Source organism: Prunus mume, linkage group LG1 (genome assembly GCF_029339155.1).
Source record: "Prunus mume cultivar Tortuosa linkage group LG1, ASM2933915v1, whole genome shotgun sequence".
NCBI lineage: Eukaryota > Viridiplantae > Streptophyta > Magnoliopsida > Rosales > Rosaceae > Prunus > Prunus mume.
The window spans coordinates 29,967,660-29,985,829 of NC_142698.1; the positions used below are offsets into that span (position 1 = coordinate 29,967,660).

Here is an 18,170-nt window from a genome sequence, read left to right on the forward strand (position 1 = left end):
AGTCTTCAATGATGGGATAATAAAAATTTAAAAAGATTAGGCATTGTCCACACAAACAAGGCCCACCTTCAACCCCCAAATTTCCAAACAACCCAAACACACCACAAGGCCCAAACCCAAGCCCAACAACCACCTCTCCCCTCTCCCCCATCCCCTTCAAAACCTCCTCACTCCCTCACACACTCTCTCTCAGACACACCACAATCTCTCTCCTCTCTTACTCCTCCCCTCTCTCTCTCTCTCTCTCTCTCTCTCTCTCTCTCTCTCTACAATGGAGCCGTGGCTCGACGACTTAGCCGACGACCTCCAGAGCCTGAGCTTCACCTCCACCACAACCACCAACACCGTCACTGAAACCAAGCGCAGCACGAGCTCCGCCTCCGAATCCACGCTCACGGCTTCCGCCTCCTCCTCGGCGCGCATAGCCCCCCCGTCCCTCGTCTCCAAGCCCCGACCCGCCAACTCTTCGGACCCTCTCTGGTCCGCCATCCACAAGATCCGATCCGAATCCCCGACCCGGCAGCTCTCCCTCTCTGACCTCAAATTCTCCGACCGCCTTGGCTCCGGCGACATCGGCTCCGTCTACTTAGCCGAGTTGAAGTCCGGCGGTGGGCCCCAAGGCCAGGGCGGGGGCGTATTTGCGGCGAAGGTGATGGACAAGAAGGAGCTGATCAGTCGGAGCAAGGAAGGGCGGGCGAGGACAGAGAGGGAAATATTGGAAATGCTGGACCATCCTTTTTTGCCCACGCTCTACGCGAGTATCGATGCTCCCAACTGGCTTTTCCTACTCACCGAGTTCTGCCCCGGCGGCGACCTCCACGTGCTCCGCCAGCGCCAGCCGCTCAAGCGCTTCGCCGAGCCTGCCGTCAGGTGCGCACGTTAGCACTGGCTCTTCTTCTTCTTCTTTCTTCTTAACTGCATTAATGAACGATCGTTTATTTCCTTTTTAAAATTTTGTTTTTTGATTTTAATTTTTTACTTGGTTTGAAAACAAAAATATAAAAAAACAATTGGAGGGAGGGGATTTGTTTGATTCCATGCGTTTGCACGGTTCAGGCTTTACTGACTCGCTGGGCCCGCACTCTCGTTTTACCTGTCAGTTGGTTGGTGGGGCCCACTGTCGTTCAACCGCGGTTTGGTAGATTTTGGGATTGGATTGAATGAGCAAAAATTTACAGTGTGCTTGACGTACACTGGATTATTGTTTGAGGGCTGGGTAGTTTTCGGCTGCGGCCGAGTACACGTAAGTACGGTAGGCTATTTCCACCCTGAGATGCCAAGTGGCCGATTATGGGGTAAAAGCTTTGATGAAATTTTGACTCTTCTGTGCTTATTTTTTAATATTTATTATTTTTGTGGTCGAAAACACATCTTATGTGCTTGAAAGGCCAATAATTACATGCACGTACAAAAGCTCAGTAAGTTGAAGTCCAAGGCATCTTCCTCTTTTAGCCTTTTCCTTTTTTTTTCTCTGAGAGTACAAGGTATCAGTTGACATGTGACATTTTTTTTGGTTGAAATTAATATGTTACATCTACCGAGCATGTAGCAATAACGAAACATATTAGTTTTAGTGGTAGAATACTTATTTTATATTTACGAGAGCATGTGCCAATAGTACTTAACGCAGCTAAATGGTACGTAAAATATTAAGTATAATAAGTTTGGAAGGTCAACCAACCACTGGTTGGTAAATTATATATAACTACTGTTAGTTGAGTAATAAAAAGGCCTTACATTTAAGGATGACCCTATAATTTGGTAGAATAGTGTTTTCATTTGTAATTAATTTATCATAAAAGTTGCAAATAGACTTTGATAAACCTTAAGCCCTTAAGTTTGAAGACACCATAACCTGGTGCCCAACTAACAGATGAAATGATTAATGTTGGTTATGGTCTAAACTTGATGTCTTCTTCTCACTATTAAGGGACTTAGATGCAGTGTGTGCCCAGTTGCAGTTGGTTGAGCAACAACCGTTGACTTTAAAATCAGAATCACTTTGGTACCTAAAGACTGACCCATAATTTTAAGCCATGATAAGATCAGTGGGGAAGATTTAGTAAATTTTTTATATAATCTTTATAGCAGCAATGACAATGAGGGTGTATATTAAAATCTGAATTCAAGTATTGGGTTCAGTTAACTCCTTGCAGGATTTGTGGCTTCTTTTCCTTCAAGTAAGGATTGCTGAGCTTCTCTTCATCTTTTTTCCCATATTCCAAAAGTACTCCCAACCCAAAGCATATGATATAATTAAGAGCATGGGCCAGGGGACTATGGGATTTAGGAAATAGGAAGGGCAACCAAGTTGTTCAACTCCTAGGTGTCATTTTACAAAGAAAATAATACATAAACAAAGTAGGTGAGGCAATGTGAATATAATAGAATTATTATTTCTGTATGCTTTGCAATTACTTGATGAATATGTGAATATGGAAAGTTGTTGTTGTGTGCCTTGCAATTATTGATGATGTATTTCTCATATGTTTAGACAAATTTGGAAAGAACACAAACCACATGGAGACAAGCACAAAAGTACTAATCTCATCAATCACCATTATGCAATTGCTTTTTACTATCAATTAGTTATATGCAGCATTAGGTGATGGTTGCAAATGCCCTTTTACATCATTGCAATTAATTGCTTGCATGTGTTTTGATAATGTTAGGAAGTGAAATATAAAGGTAAGGAAGAAAGGTGAAATATTTGTTATTTCCTCTCCTTTTTTTCCTTCTTTTCCCCCCTCTGTTATCTATTTTCTTACCAAGAAAAATGATGAGCTTCTCTTCATCTTTTTCCATTCCAAAAGTGTTCCCAATCAATCACATTAAGAGTCTTAATGGGCCAGTGGACTTTTTTTTTAATCTTTTATTTTGTCAAAGGTACCAAGGGGGAGGGGGATTTACTCACACACACTGGTGCATAGGGACTTTGGCATTTATGAAATAGGAAGGGTATGGGTCTGGTCAGTTGGTGCTAAGATAGAAAATTTTTGTATGGTTTGAAATTATTTGATGAACATATGTGAATGTAGAAAGTTGTTGTGTGCCTTGGAATTGAATGATGATCCATTTCTCATATGTTTAGACAAATTTGGAAATGCTACCAAAAGCCACTTACATGTATTATGCACATGCTTTTCCTTATCAGTTAACATCAATTCTATGCAGCAGTTGAGTTGGGCATAGTTGCAAATGCATTTGACTATCATCTGCATTTGCGTGTGTTGTGATAAAAAAACTTTGAGGTTTCAAATTGTTTTCACAAAGCCGTTAGGATGTGTTCGTGTAATTTCACGAAAAACTTCAGGGGTTACACTACGTTTCAACTTTCATTGCTTGCCATTTTATATCAAATAACATTTTGCCAAGCCAAATTCCAGTTAAATGCAGACAACTGAACAAAATGTTGGCTATATGTTGGCAGTATAGGTTACAATAGAGATTATGTGGTTGGTTGTGTGTGCCCTATACCAAATCCCATGATCTATTAGTTGAAGGAAAAGAAGATCCGTCCTTGTGATATTGTTAGAATATCAAAAGTCTTTATTTATTTATTTATATCATTTATTTTTTATTATCATGGAATCAATCATAACGTAGTTGATTACTTTTTCATTAAATAAATTAGGATTAATCATTAAGTTTTCCCCAATGAACAAGTATTAACCATTATAGGATACTTATAATTTATGTCTTTTTTAAGTGCTCCATAATCAACGGATTATGATATAACAAATCATGCGAGTTCATGATTAATTAGTTACATACTAACAGTTATTTTATCTCATGATTTATTAGGTTCTACGCATCAGAGGTGATTGTGGCTCTAGAGTACCTCCACATGATGGGAATTGTGTACCGTGATCTGAAGCCCGAAAACGTGTTAGTTCGATCGGACGGCCACATCATGCTTACGGATTTTGACCTGTCTTTAAAATGCGACGATTCTGCATCAACGGCTCAGATCATCTCTACCCAAAACACCCCAATTGCTGCACCACAGAAAGACTACTCACTTGATCCACCCCCATTTGCCTCATCTTCATGCATTCTTCCAAATTGTATAGTTCCTGCCGTGTCATGTTTCCACCCCAAAAGCAAGCGCAAGAAGAAGCAGGGCCTTCGAAATGGGCCCGAGTTTGTGTCCGAGCCCGTTGATGTCCGGTCCATGTCATTCGTTGGGACCCACGAGTACTTGGCCCCGGAGATTGTGTCCGGTGAGGGCCACGGCAGTGCAGTGGACTGGTGGACATTAGGGATATTTATTTTTGAGCTATTTTATGGCGTGACACCCTTTAAGGGTGTGGACAATGAGCTAACCCTAGCTAACATTGTGGCTCGAGCCCTAGAACTTCCGAAAGAGCCTGCCGTGCCGGCCATGGCCAAGGACCTCATCTCACAACTGTTGGTTAAGGACCCAGCTAGGCGACTGGGATCGTTGATGGGTGCATCGGCAATCAAGCGGCACCCATTTTTTCAAGGGGTTAATTGGGCATTGTTGAGATGTACACCTCCCCCTTTATTCCCCCACCATTTACCAGACGAGTTGTATCTGATCAAACTTGTCCTGAGAAAATGGAATATTATTAGTCACAAAACAAATAAATAAGAGATATATATTGCGCACTTCAACCCCCGTTAAAAAGACTTTTCATCTCGCATGTTGACAAAATAAAAACAAATTTTGCACTTTTCTTTTTTATCAACATTGAGTAAGTCAGCGGTTTGAACTTTGCACATTTTTAACACCCGAAAGAGAAATATCACTAAATTAAGAACACGTTGGTACAAAATTTGACATTATTGCGAGAAATGTTTTCTTGCCCCGACATTCTAGCATTATATGTTTTCAATTGGACAGGTCTTTTTCAATAATAAAAGTTTCATTTTCATCGCTATTATCTCAATAATTGAAAAAAAAAAATGAATTAATAATCCCTATCCAAAAATTTAGCGTAATTTATGTGACTAGTTGTGGTTTGGCAGTTTTTTTCAATAGAACTCTCCTTCAAACCGACATGTACTAAAGTCAGAATATTTCCTAGTCAGTGTTGGAAGAAGCCTCGGATCCCGACAATATGAACTTAAACAAATGATATTGACTTTGGAAGGCTAAATGAATATACGGCTGGCATTGGCTGTCCACAAGATCAAGAGGCCCCCCGGTGGCCGGAGGAGCCATTGGATTTGGAGCGTTTCAGTGCTGGTCATGTGTTGGATGGTGAAATTGGAGGGCTTGATTTGAAGAATTTGTGTGTTTGCTTGTGGAGGCCATGCCCCTTCCCACGTGCAGTGTTTCATTTGGAGGAAGAAGGTAGGGTTGGGGTGGCAAGTTTTTTTGAGAGTTACCTTTGTTGTTTCACTCCTCTTCTTAAGAGGAACCTCACATGATGTTCTTTCGGTTGCTTGCCAAGTTTCAATCCTCACCAATAGTCTTTTATTTCTTCAACATGAGTAATTTCTACTTTTGTTTTGCATCTCCCAATTCTTTTTTTTTCTTTTCCAAATATGATGAGAGATGTGATCAAAGTAAAAATGTAATACTTGATTGGAAAATGACATCTTAACTATACTCCTTCTTTACACCATTAAAAGAATAATAATTTAGTTTGGGATTTGACTTTGTCAGTGTCATATTAATTGGTTTTCCAAAAAAAAAAAAAAAAAAAAAAAAGAAGAAGAAGTAGGAAGAGGCTTGTAACTCAAGTGATTAAGCGATTTACCTCTGCACCTGAGGTCCTAGGTTCAATTAATTCCTGTTTCAAATATCACCTGTATAAAAATTGAAAAAACAACACAAAATGTTTGAAGTTTAGTAATTTATAAATAATAATATGGATACAAAATTGTGTAGATTTTAGGATTGTTTTTAAGTCACAATTTATAATCTTGTATCACGAGCATTTTAGTCACCACATATGTAAAAATGAACTTCTCATAGACTCAAGGGAATCAAGACTAAAGTGTAGAGTTAAGATTTGACTTGAGAGGAAACTAGAGACGCATAGTTATACATAAACGGTTGTATGTAAAAATTACTCAGAGCATCCATAGTGGGGATGTATATGTTAAATATACACACCGAGTCACCGGAATTGTCTCCAATGGGGAGATGTAAATGGATGTAAATATACATTACCACTATGGGGATGTAAAATAAAATGTATATTTACATCTATTTTTACATCCCTTGCAGGCGGGACCCACCCGAGAAAAGAGAAGAAAAATGAAGAAAAGTCAACATAAAAGGTTAGGACTCACGGCTACACCCTGAATTTACACCCTTCCATTAGAGCAAAACATATTTACACCTCCGAAGGTGTAAAGGGATGTAAAAGTGACTTTACACCCCCGAATTTATATCCCCCCACTATGAATGCTCTCATAATTGACGAGACCGAACCATGATAAGCTTTTCGATGTAGGTTAGAGAGTAAAGCTCTTTTTTGGGGCAGAAATAGAGTAAAGCTTTGGGTGTGGCAATCTAAATAAAAATCGATCATGGTGTAGGCTCAAAAGGCCCAATTCTTCCAACCAACTAAAGGGGTAGGCCCACTCTTTAGCCAAACCAGACTACAGGCCCAATAGAATATGCGCTCTAGTCATCGAACCGGCAACAATCCGGTTCGCTTCCCGGTTCGGCGAATTTCGAAAGCTTTCTTCTTTTCACAGATTCGAGCCAATTACGAAAAGCCTGATTTTCACGCGAACAATTCAAAGCTTCGTCTCTTGAAGCTCTACTGTTTCAGTGTGATTGCAGTCTTTCGTCTCGAGCAAAAAACCCTAGGAGCAAGCGAACATGGGGGAAACTGAGAACGGAAAAACCCTAGCAACAGACGTAGAGGAACCCCAGAACGGAAAGCACGTAGCAACAGACGCGGTGGAGCCTCAGAGCGGCAACGCAAGCTCTGCCGTAGCGGAGAGCGAGGAGGAGCCCCTGGTGGGCCCGGGACCAGCCCCTCGCTCTCGGCCCAAGCGGCCTCTTCAGTTCGAGCATGCCTACCTCGACGCCCTTCCCTCTGCTCAAATGTATGCGTTGATTTTAGTCCTCTATGAGTTTATGGATTGTTTTTTTGGTCCAAATTGTAGTTTCAGTTTGGAATTTCAGTGACTGTTGATAGAAAATTATGTTTTAGTTTCAGCATATAGGTTAGAAAATGTACTTGCTTTGATTTGGCTCCATACAATCCCTAAACCCCGTAAACCCTAAGAAACTCAGCTCATGTCAATTAAGAAATCCCATGTTTTATCTGTATTTCTTTTCCTTTAAAAGAACCTAGGAGTTGAAACGAAACGCTGAAACCTATTCTTGACAATGACGTGTCTGCCAAGAGCTTTTGTTAAAACTCAAATTTGGAATTTCAGTGATTGTAAACTCATGTTTATTTTTCTGGCGTGACAAACAGGTATGAGAAAAGTTATATGCACCGTGACGTGGTTACACATGTTGCTGTGTCTTCGGCGGAATTTGTTGTAACTGGAAGTGTTGATGGTAATAATACTAACTTCTAAGATATTGTTTTGCAAGTCCTAAAATCACTTCGTAGTCTGCCCTCTGTATTGTGCATTTTATTTGCTACTTTTTCATTTGTCGCATAGTTTAAAATAATGAATTGGCTAATAGCTATGTGTCATACGTTAATTTTGGAATGGCTTGTTGAGATTCTATCAGGAAGTTCTTTGCTTTCCCAAGGTTTTAATATTCTGGGATAGTTTCCAATTTATTACGGTTGTATATACAAGCCATACTAGTAACATCATTCCTGGTCGCATTCACATTGGTGAGCATGTGGCTACTATAAGGAGTTTTGCATATGTTCTACTAGTAGATATATGTCTCTATAAGAAAGGGAAAGAAGATGCTTTAGCCTATTTCTACTCCTATTATATTAGGTCATTTAAAAAAAATATATTTATAAAGTGGAATGAAAGTCATGCATTGTAGAAGAAGTGTGTATTTCAGTCAGATAGGGTTTGCATAGCTAGCATATTATGTCAATAGTGACATGCTGAGGTATCATGGAATGTAGTCTCCGACTTTCCTAAGCGTGTGATGCATATAAGTTTCCTTCTGCCACAAGAATAGTATTGCAGTGAAGCTCCAATCTGAATTTATATTTATTTCCCTGAAACTAGATGCAATCTAATTTATAATACTACCCACACTGAAAACTTGACGCATATTACTCCTAGGGCATTTTAATTTTGGTTGTCTTCAGTTCGTAATTTGCTTAAATGAGTATGACTCCATTATTTCTCACTTGTTTCATCTTTTGTCACCAGGACATTTGAAGTTTTGGAAGAAAAAGGCTATTGGCATTGAGTTTGCAAAGCATTTTAGGTCCCACCTGGGTCCAATTGAAGGCCTAGCTGTGAGTTCTTCCTTCTTACATTACTACATGTGTACCAATGCCCTATCTTACTTTTAGATTGATTACTGTTTTGGTACTAAATCCAAAATGGGATGATTCTGAACGTGGAATCAAACCTAGTTTGTCCTTATAGAACTGAATGCATATGCTGTGGAATCTTAATTCCGTATAAATTCCTGCCTTGATTCTGAATTATTTTTATTCTGAATGTTGGCACTCATTGGAACACATAAAAGTTGAATATAGATCTCCTGTTGTAGTTTGTGGCTGCAACTTGGGATTTCTGAATTTTCTGTAAAGACATAAGACCTGAATACGTGAATAGGTTGCATCAATCAAAGTTAGCTGAAATGCTAGCTCTCTTAATTGATAAGGTATGGTTTATCTATTTCTAATCCTGCAAGATAGAGGATATGTTGTCACACAGACAAGCTCTGTATGTACAGTCTACAGTGTAGCAAAGTAGTGGTCATCCTTTTATTCCTTGGTTGCTGAATCCAATTTTCTTTTCATTGATAGTTTTTGTGCTAAATAAAATGACTTTTGATGTTGTGTCCTCTAATTTTGGACACTGAGGCCTTGTTTGGTGGCTCGGCCTGGACTGTATTGGAATTGAGTCGAAGCCAGTCCTTATGAGTCCCATCCCTCTAAATGTGACTTGTAAGACACAATATGTTGGACTGTTGTCCAATTTATAAGTCCACTCCCAGGATGTATAAGTTCACAGCCAGGAGATTAGTCCAATTTAATTGAATAGTCCATTCCAGGTCGAGCCGCCAAACGAGGCCTGAAGATATTGAAAAATGTGTGTCCATAACTAATGTTTAGTTCTTCATATATTGTGGACTTGCAAATTTTTCGTGTTGTTCCTAATGTTCATGGCACATACAAGAGATACATCTCAACATGTGTGTGTTGATATGTGAGGATATTTCGGTGTTTTGTATTGATTCAGTTTATTGCACACCTATTTGTTTGGGCGAGGCAACCTACCTTTTTGCACACTTATATGTTTGTGTGTTTTGTATATAGTTGTCAAATCATCCTGTTATTGCAGTCATCAACCATGACTTGTTCAGCTATGCAGGTTAGCGTTGATGGTTTGCTTTGCTGTACAATTTCAAATGACCACTCTGTGAAGATATATGATGTAGTCAATTATGATATGATGGTCATGATTCGAACACGTTTTGTTCCTGGTGCTGTTGACTGGGTCTACAAACAAGGGGATGTCAAAGCCAGGCTTGCCATCAGTGATAGAAACTCGTCATTTGTACACATTTTTGATGCACGAGCTGGTACAAATGAACCTATAATCTCTAGAGAGGTACGTTGCAGCGTTGGAAGGGGCGTTTTTTTTTTTGCAAAGTTCTATTGTTTATTAGAAAAATATGTACGTAGGTTAAATAAGTTGAACCTCCAATTTTATTTTTTATATTCCATTCCTCAGATACACTTGGGCCCAGTGAAAGTTATGAGGTATAATCCTGTATTTGATACAGTGATTTCAGCTGATCAACAGGGAATAATTGAGTATTGGAGTCCTGCTACGCTTGAGTTTCCAGAGGATGGGTATGTGCTCTTTGGCATGTTAATAAAATAATTGTCCTTTATCACCATCTTATAGACAATCTGTAGAAATACATAAACTTTTGTAAGGAAAACTATACGAGGGAGGTTCATATGATTTTTGGCAGCAGCACTCAAAATTTCTGTGTAGCTTGGTTTGGTTAGAAAATTTGGTAACACTAAAGTCCTATAGTTGCAGTCAGAGCAGATAAATTTACCAATTATTGATTACTTTTATCATAGCTGAATATAACTGAGCGCATCTTTTTAGAGAGTAGAGACTACTTGTGCACATTCAACATGTGCTGCTGTTCAGGACATTGGTGGTGATTATTTGTTTCTTGCATGGTTTTGTGCTCCGTTTTCTTTCGTCTTATTAGCATAAAAATAACACCAATCTGATTAGTTATATTCTTGAATGGATCACTATCAGGTATTTAATTTGTCCACTTCCTAATAGACATGGATGTGTAACTGTAGTGCTTTCATGTGGTGCGTGCAGGGTGAAGTTTAGAGTGAAAAGTGACACCAGTCTTTTCGAATTCTTGAAATGCAAAACTACTGTTTCTTCTATTGAGGTACCATATGCAATCCATCTCATAAGCATTTACGCCTAGAAGTTGATTTTTGACTCCTTCAAGCTTTAAATTCTCATGATGAACTCATTCTATTTGTATGATTAGAGAAAGCTTAAACTTGTCTATTGTTTTCTTTCATTTTTGTTAAAATACTTTTTTGGCTCTTCAGGTTAGCCCGGATGGTAAGCAGTTTTCAATTACATCGCCTGATCGCAGGATACGTGTATTTTGGTTTAGCACGGGTAAATTGCGACGAGTCTATGATGAATCTCTTGAGGTAATGTCAATTTGTTACATTGATTGTTTTTTATAATTATTTTAGTTTTTCATGTTTTTGAGAATAATTTGGCTTTTAGACACTGTAATTGATCAAGTATCTTGTGCTGATTAGGTGGCCCAAGATCTCCAAAGAAGTGATGTACCTTTGTACCAACTGGAAGCTATTGACTTTGGGCGAAGAATGGCTGTTGAGAAGGAAATTGAGAAAACAGAATCTGCCCCACAGGCAAATGCAGTTTTTGATGAAAGCTCAAATTTTCTCATATATGCGACTCTCCTTGGGATAAAAGTAAGATAATACTGTCATGTAATTGGGTTGTACTGCACCCCCATCACCTCCCTCTTACTTCTTCATCTTAAAATTAAAAATAAAAACTAATTCATCCTTTTGATTTTGTTGCGAATTTCTAGGTGGTAAATTTACACACTAATAAAGTTGCCCGAATTCTTGGAAAAGTGGAAAATAATGATAGGTTTTTGAGAATTGCCTTATATCAAGGTGACAGAAGCAGTAAAAAAGTTAGAAAAATTCCCGCAGCTGCAGCAAATGTGAATGAAAGCAAAGAGCCTTTGACGGATCCCACTCTCATATGTTGTGCTTTCAAGAAACATAGAATCTATCTGTTCAGGTACTAAATACTTCCAAAAACTTGTAGGACACTTGTGTGGGATTGGTGTTTTCTTTTAAGAATGTATTTTTGGCTTATTTATGTTAAGATTTCAGAGTGATGGACCAGCAGCCCACTACTAATTGGTCTAACATTGATACGGCCCCTAACTTAATCACCTGTATAGTCTGGCATGTATGGGGATTTATACAAAAGGCCACAATGTTAATAGTAGTGGAACCACACACTTATATATTATATTATATTTTTTCAAGTTTCCAATGTGGTATTTTTACAATCTTCAACAATTTAGCTGTTAGCATATTATTTCATGGCTGATGATGATCAGATGCCCAAGTTATTATTGTCTGCACATTATTACATGGCTGAATTTTTGTAGCCTAGATTTGCGCTTGGTAGAAATCATGATGATGGTAGCAGTCTTAAGAATGAAGAAATTGGGTTATGATTTAGGATAATTTGATTGATGTGTTTATGTAGCTACTGTGGGATGCATATTTTGCTCTTTAATGTGATATTTTACCTCAGTAATATCAAGATGACCCTTACAGTTGATTACTTTATACGATGGAGTTGGTTCACTGTGATTCTACATTTTTTATTGGTCCGATCTGACTTCTTTGAGTTCTGATCAGTCAGAGAGAACCAGAGGAGCCTGAAGATGCAACTAAGGGAAGAGATATATTCAATGAAAAGCCTCCTGCCGATGAACTCTTGGCTGCATCAGATATTGGCAAATCAGTCACAACATCTCTTCCTGACAATGTGGTGAGTTTACTTTCTCTTGTGTATCTTGGATGTGATGCTTTTCTCATCCATTTTTCTTAATTTTGCAAAGAATAAAGCTTGAGTTTCTTATAATCTAGTGAAATTTATAAAATTAAAATTAAAATGGTACACTGCATAATAAAATCATAAGAAAAGAACTTGGTAAAGTCCTTTTTGTTTTGTTTTCTTACTATGCTGTTGTCCTCAAATTATAAAGAGAAGGGGCGAGTAAAAGGATAGAAAGAAAAGTGGAAAGATGGGTTTTGCGTGTTTTTTTACTATGCATATTTGATTTTCCCCTTGTTTCTTGACATGATGTCATTCTCAATTTAGAAAAAGAAGGAAAAATAAAAGGAGAGGATAATATCAGACTTATTTGGTTTTGTTCTTTTGCAAGACATACAATAAGGAGTCAACAATGCATTTCAAAACTGCACATTACTTATTGAGAATGACACATTACTTTTTACTACTAGAAAATGCATTTCTTGACTGATTACACATTACTTATTACTACTAAAGAAAACGCATGTTGAAATGTACAGCTAGAATTTCACCTTGATTTTCTTAAGTGGACAAAAATAATGCTCCTCTTTTGAAGAGGAAAGTTCTTCGAAATAAGTAATGCAAGGAGTGTTATTGAATGCATTCTCAATAAGTACACATTACGCATTTCAAAAGAAAACTACATATTACTTGTTTCGAAAAACTTTCCTCTTCAAAAGAGTATTTTTGTCCACTTAAAAAAATCAAGGTGAAATTCTAGTTGTACATTTCAACATGCGTTTTCTTTTTGTTATGGTTCAATTTTATATTAGTTTTTTGAGCTAGAATGTAATTACTAAGTAGATGAACAAGATACCTGAATTATTAGTGGAAGGGCAATTTTGTGTCCTGTTATCTTTTCTAGATATGTGAGTTTTCCATCTTTGTCAATTATTTTAAGTAAAAAAGTATATAAAATCACTGTTTTTTCAAACCTTGTATAAAATGAATAAATTCACGCTTTCTGGTTTGTCATAGGTGCCTAACTTTTCCTTCCCCCCTCTTATTATTATTTTTCCAGATTTTGCATACTACGATGGGTGACATACACATGAAATTGTATCCAGAGGAATGCCCTAAAACTGTGGAGAACTTTACAACACACTGCCGGAATGGCTATTATGATAACCTCATATTTCATCGAGTGATCAAAGGTTTCATGGTACAAACAGGAGATCCTTTAGGAGATGGTACTGGTGGGCAATCTATTTGGGGAAGGGAGTTTGAAGACGAGTTTCACAAAAGGTAATTTTAGCTATATTCATAGACAGAATTATAGCATTACATGAGATAGTAATGAAGTCAAAATTTCTGCTTTCTTGTTATTATAATTCTTTGGCTGAAATATACATTGATGTAATGTCTGTGTTCCTGCAGTTTACGACATGACAGGCCTTTCACCGTATCGATGGCAAATGCGGGAGAGAACACAAATGGATCACAATTTTTTATCACCACGGTGGCTACTCCTTGGCTTGACAACAAGCACACAGTTTTTGGCAGAGTTATCAAGGGAATGGATGTCGTACAGGTATTGTTGAGCTTTAACTTCTGTGTTTTTCATCTGTATGTACTGTCTTTCAATTAAAATGCCTGGAAAATATTTATTGAATATGTCACTATTACGATGATAGCGTTCTGTACCTTAACTCCTCATTCATGGCTAGTATGACGTGCCCCAGTGTGACTAGCATCTGATACTCTTCTGTTGGCAGGCTATAGAGAAAGTGAAGACAGACAGGGGAGACAGGCCCCAAGTAGATGTGAAAATTCTAAATGTTACTGTCCCCAAGTCTTAAGATTCTCCCTTCCGATGATGTTCCGTTGGAAATGGTTGGAGGTCGTTTTGTTGAACCTTGCCTGTAAAAGATTGCATTCAGGTAAAGCCTTGTTTTATTATCCATTTTTCATCTGTGTTTGCCCTCTGGTTATTTTTGGCTGCTTATGCAAACACTCTTAATAATATAAGGGTGGGCTGTTCGTTTACTTGTTTTTACTGCTGCAAATGGTGTTTTCACTGGGATTACTTAGCAAGTTTTTACTTTTTCAGGGGGGAAAAGAAAAGAACCTTCATATGGTCTATGTTTTGGTACGATCGCCTATCAATCATGAAGAAGTTGAGCATGTATTATGTGGGATTGCGTCCAAGTCGGAAAAACATTCTTCTACTTGGTTGTTTGTAACTTCACGTATTCTGAAGTTTGATTAGTTGCTACTGTGTTCCTTGTTAACCCTTGTTTTTGGAGTGACTTTAGCCAATTTGAAGTTTCATCCTTTGTAGATTGTTGATTTCTTTCAACTCAAAGGCTATGCTCCCTTGGACACGTACGCTTTGTGTTTACTCTCAGTCTGTTACGGGTCTTGAATCAGCGACTGTATTTTTAATTTTTTTACTGTAAGCTTAATTATTATTTTTCCCCCTAAATCTCACGTTGGCTCCCCAAACCCAGTTTGTTTTACTTTATTCTTTGAACTTTATTTTTGTGTCATGCTTTGCTAATTTCCGTCAACTCTGTCAAATAATCCGTTAGATTTAGTGTAGGGTTGTCTCACTTTTTTGTTTATGTGTAAACTGCGCCACGTAGACAAAAATAGAAAAAGAAAAAGCATTTTAAATAATGTTAAAAGAAATAAGTTTAAAAATGAGAAATAAAATAAAAACTGAAAACAAATTAGAAAAATAGAAATTACTGGACGGTCGAGGACCAAAACAAATGCGTTCAAATCCCCTCTCAAATTTCAAGCAAGTACTTCTGACAAGATCTGACCCAAATTCTAGTTTGGAATTCAAGCCGAACCCTGTGCGTGTCCGACACTTGGCGAATGTTGGGCACAAATGGCCAAATTACCCTTCTAACTAGAAACCAAATTTCCTTAAGTTTGACTTTTTCCAAAAATTCGGCAGAGTTTTCCCTTTAAATTGATCATTTCTCCAAAATTTTCACTTGTTAAATAAGCATATACATATATAACCCAACTGTTCAGCATGCATTAAATTATATCCAAGAAATCAAACATCATATCATTCTGGCCTCATGCCTCAACCAATCAAATAAATCATTCTGCTAATAAAGTTAATCTCAACTTTCAGAATATCAATAGTACATTAGCAATCTCAAAGACTCCAACTCGTGGCTGCACCTTGTAATATTAGGCTGCCTACGTACTTTTACTAAGGGATCAAGTTACACATAGTTCTTTCCCTTTAATAATGTAATGAATATCTTATTCATTCATCATATTGCCATGTGTTTTGCAAATCAAACTAAATTCTCATGTGTGTGTTATACTCAATCATATTCATAACTCTAAAGCAATACTTTGTAACTTCCCAATACTCGTATCAGTCATATACTGAATATATATGCTATACAATGAACTCCCTCCATTTTAGTTTAAGAACATCTCAAAACTGAAATTCTCTCCACCTAGGTGTACCCCCAATTTTTATCTATCAATTCCATTAATACCGTCAATTCCATCCTCGCAGGCCTCAGAGACACCAAGTCTACTCAAGCCGCAATTCTCGCAGGCCTCGGAGATACCACTTTTATCCGAGCTGCAAATCCTCGCAGGCCTCGGAGATACGACTTCTATCCGAGCCGCAATCCTCGTAGGCCTCAAGGGACCATTGGTCAGCTTGAGCCGCATTCCTTGCACCACACGGTTCAGGAGTCTTTGAAACACGTGAGGCATTATTTATAAATGATACTGTTTCAAAGCAACTAGGGAGGTACCCTTGTGGTGGGTTTGAAAAACCATGATATGATCCTAATAACTCAGTCTTTGATCAGGACCCGTTTACATGGTCGTTCTAACATTTCTCGAAGGATAAAACTACCCCGAAAGACTCATGGTCAACCAAGGGGTCAAACACCTAAACTTGATCAACCGGGCCCGAGAGGCCCACTACCTCCTATCACAAATCCGGGAGTCCCTAAAGGTTCCAATATGCCTAGGACACATGTCTCGAGAGATGGTCGGATTACCCTCGATCGCACAATCGGACAATTATTGTAAACCTAGCCCTAGGGTTGGCATTTCCGTAGTATCTGGGACTCCGTTTTACGATACGTTGAGTCTTATACGATCCTGGAATTATTTAGATTAACATATATGAAATTGACTATGATCTAACAGTTCAAACGTATCGAACCAGGAAATCGCACAATAGGCGAGATTCGTTCGGAGTTCAAACGTTGTCCGAATTGAAATATGAAAGTACCTACACGCTCGTGAGGACTAGGAGATCATTTTGAAACTCTAAGCCGGTCCAAAGCACGGCCACACATTGCCGCACGTCTGGCAGCGCGTGGGTGTCATGAGTAAATTTTGGCTGCCGGAAAAATGCCAAACTGCCGGCCCAAATTCCTATTATAGGTGTAAAACCCCATTTGAAACCACTTTTGTTTTGGACCAACCCCGAAAAATGATTGGAAGTGGCCGGAATTTCAATTTGAAAACCGGCCAAATTTCAATTCATATTTCGAGTTATCTAGGCTACAAATCGATCAAATCCTACCCAACCATCAGCTAGAGCTCGAAAAACAGGTGGAAAAGCATACTTTATTCGACCGGTTTGGTGGCCGGAGGAGGGAGAAACGGCCGGCGAAAGTTTAAGAAAAATCTGTCCAAAACCGCCTGTTTTTGTGGCTGATTCCGCCGACTACGGTTGCGGATCGAGGCGGCGAAGAGTTGGAGCTGGAAGAGGGAAGTGTGGTGGTTCATCTGGGCTCGATCTGGCTTGAAAAGGTGGCCGGGGTTGGGAGAAATCACCATATGAAGTTGGTTAGTCGAGCTGCCCAAATAAAGAAATCCTGGGTTTTAAAAAAAAAACTGAACTTCGGAAGAAACTAAACCCTAACCTATTTCTTTTTTACAACTCCGATTCGAGCCCACTATACCAACGGTCCAAACGGAATTTCCAAATTCCTTCCCGAACTTAAAATGACCTTTTTGCCCCTTTTTATATTAAATAATATCTTTAATTTTCAAAAACCTTAATTAATTCAAAATTATTTTATTTTATTGTTTACTTCAATTTATTTTCTCTTATTTAAATCATTTAATCTCCCCCAAATAAAGTCAACTCTTAAATCATTTCAATATTCTTGGAGTAAAATTGTCTTTTCCTTGAATAATTTAATGTTGAACTATTAATTTTAAGATCGGGTTGTTACTACTTCTCTTTTAAAGTGATCCTATGGCGTTGTTTTAAGTATTTTCATTTTCGTACCCTTTAGAGCAACTCTACCAATTTGCCATTAGCCATGGCAAGAGGGGAGTTAGGGTAGCCACTATTCATGTGAATAGTGGCTGCCCTTGCAAATAGTATTTTATGTTTCCACCCGTTGCCATGGCTAAGGGTAGTTACTATTCATTTTTTTGTTTTATTCACAAATTTTTTTACCTCAATAATTAATTTGGATAATATTTTCGAATAAGATTTTCGGGTTCCTACGTGTCAAGACTATTCATAATCGGATAAAATTTCCGGATAAGATTTTTGGGTTCAAATTTCGGATGAATTTCAAAATTCAAATTTCAGATAAATTTTTGGGTTCAAATTTCGGATGAATTTCAAAATTCAAAATTCAGATAAATTTGGGTTCAAATTTCGGATAAATTTCAAAATTCAAAATTTAGATAAATTTGGGTTCAAATTTTGGAAAAATTTTCATCCAATGAAATTAAGCCACGTGGCATCTCTATCTTGCCAAATTTTTCTATAAAACCAGAGGCTCAGCTCATACCTCTCACACCACATTTTTCTCTATTTTCATTTATTAGAGTTTAGAATTCATTCTCCATTCATTCTCAATGGAAGAATATAGGAGATGCTTGGAGAAGCAAGAGCGAGAAAGAAAAGAGAGAAACCGTAGAGCCGATGAAATCAATGAGTTGCAAAGACAAGTCGATGAACA

At 38.0% G+C, this 18,170-nt stretch overlaps 2 protein-coding genes across 4 annotated transcripts; both read left to right on the forward strand.

The window, feature by feature from the left end:
* Positions 1-194: 194 nt before the first annotated feature.
* LOC103327779 (protein kinase G11A) lies at positions 195-4,638 on the forward strand. The gene is given in 3 exon segments (XM_016793367.2): positions 195-870; positions 3,805-4,523; positions 4,526-4,638. Coding segments are annotated over 3 exon segments (1,389 nt in total). The 5' UTR covers positions 195-271; the 3' UTR covers positions 4,597-4,638.
* Positions 4,639-6,682: 2,044 nt separating this feature from the next.
* Positions 6,683-14,671, forward strand: CYP71 (cyclophilin71). Of its 3 annotated transcripts, none has more exons than XR_016127156.1 (14): positions 6,683-7,035; positions 7,413-7,498; positions 8,290-8,378; positions 9,466-9,705; positions 9,829-9,950; positions 10,450-10,525; positions 10,695-10,802; positions 10,917-11,093; positions 11,216-11,433; positions 12,069-12,201; positions 13,268-13,491; positions 13,624-13,777; positions 13,962-14,126; positions 14,297-14,671. XR_016127156.1 is itself a non-coding variant. In XM_089052819.1 (13 exons), exons 1-13 carry the CDS (start codon positions 6,806-6,808, stop codon positions 14,043-14,045), a joined length of 1,941 nt encoding a protein of 646 aa, XP_088908945.1. In that variant the 5' UTR covers positions 6,683-6,805; the 3' UTR covers positions 14,046-14,232. The 3 variants fall into 3 exon arrangements, 1 of the variants encoding a protein (XP_088908945.1); XR_016127157.1 differs by having other exon boundaries at positions 14,528-14,671; XM_089052819.1 differs by lacking the exon at positions 14,297-14,671 and having other exon boundaries at positions 13,962-14,232.
* The last annotated feature ends 3,499 nt before the right edge of the window (positions 14,672-18,170 follow it).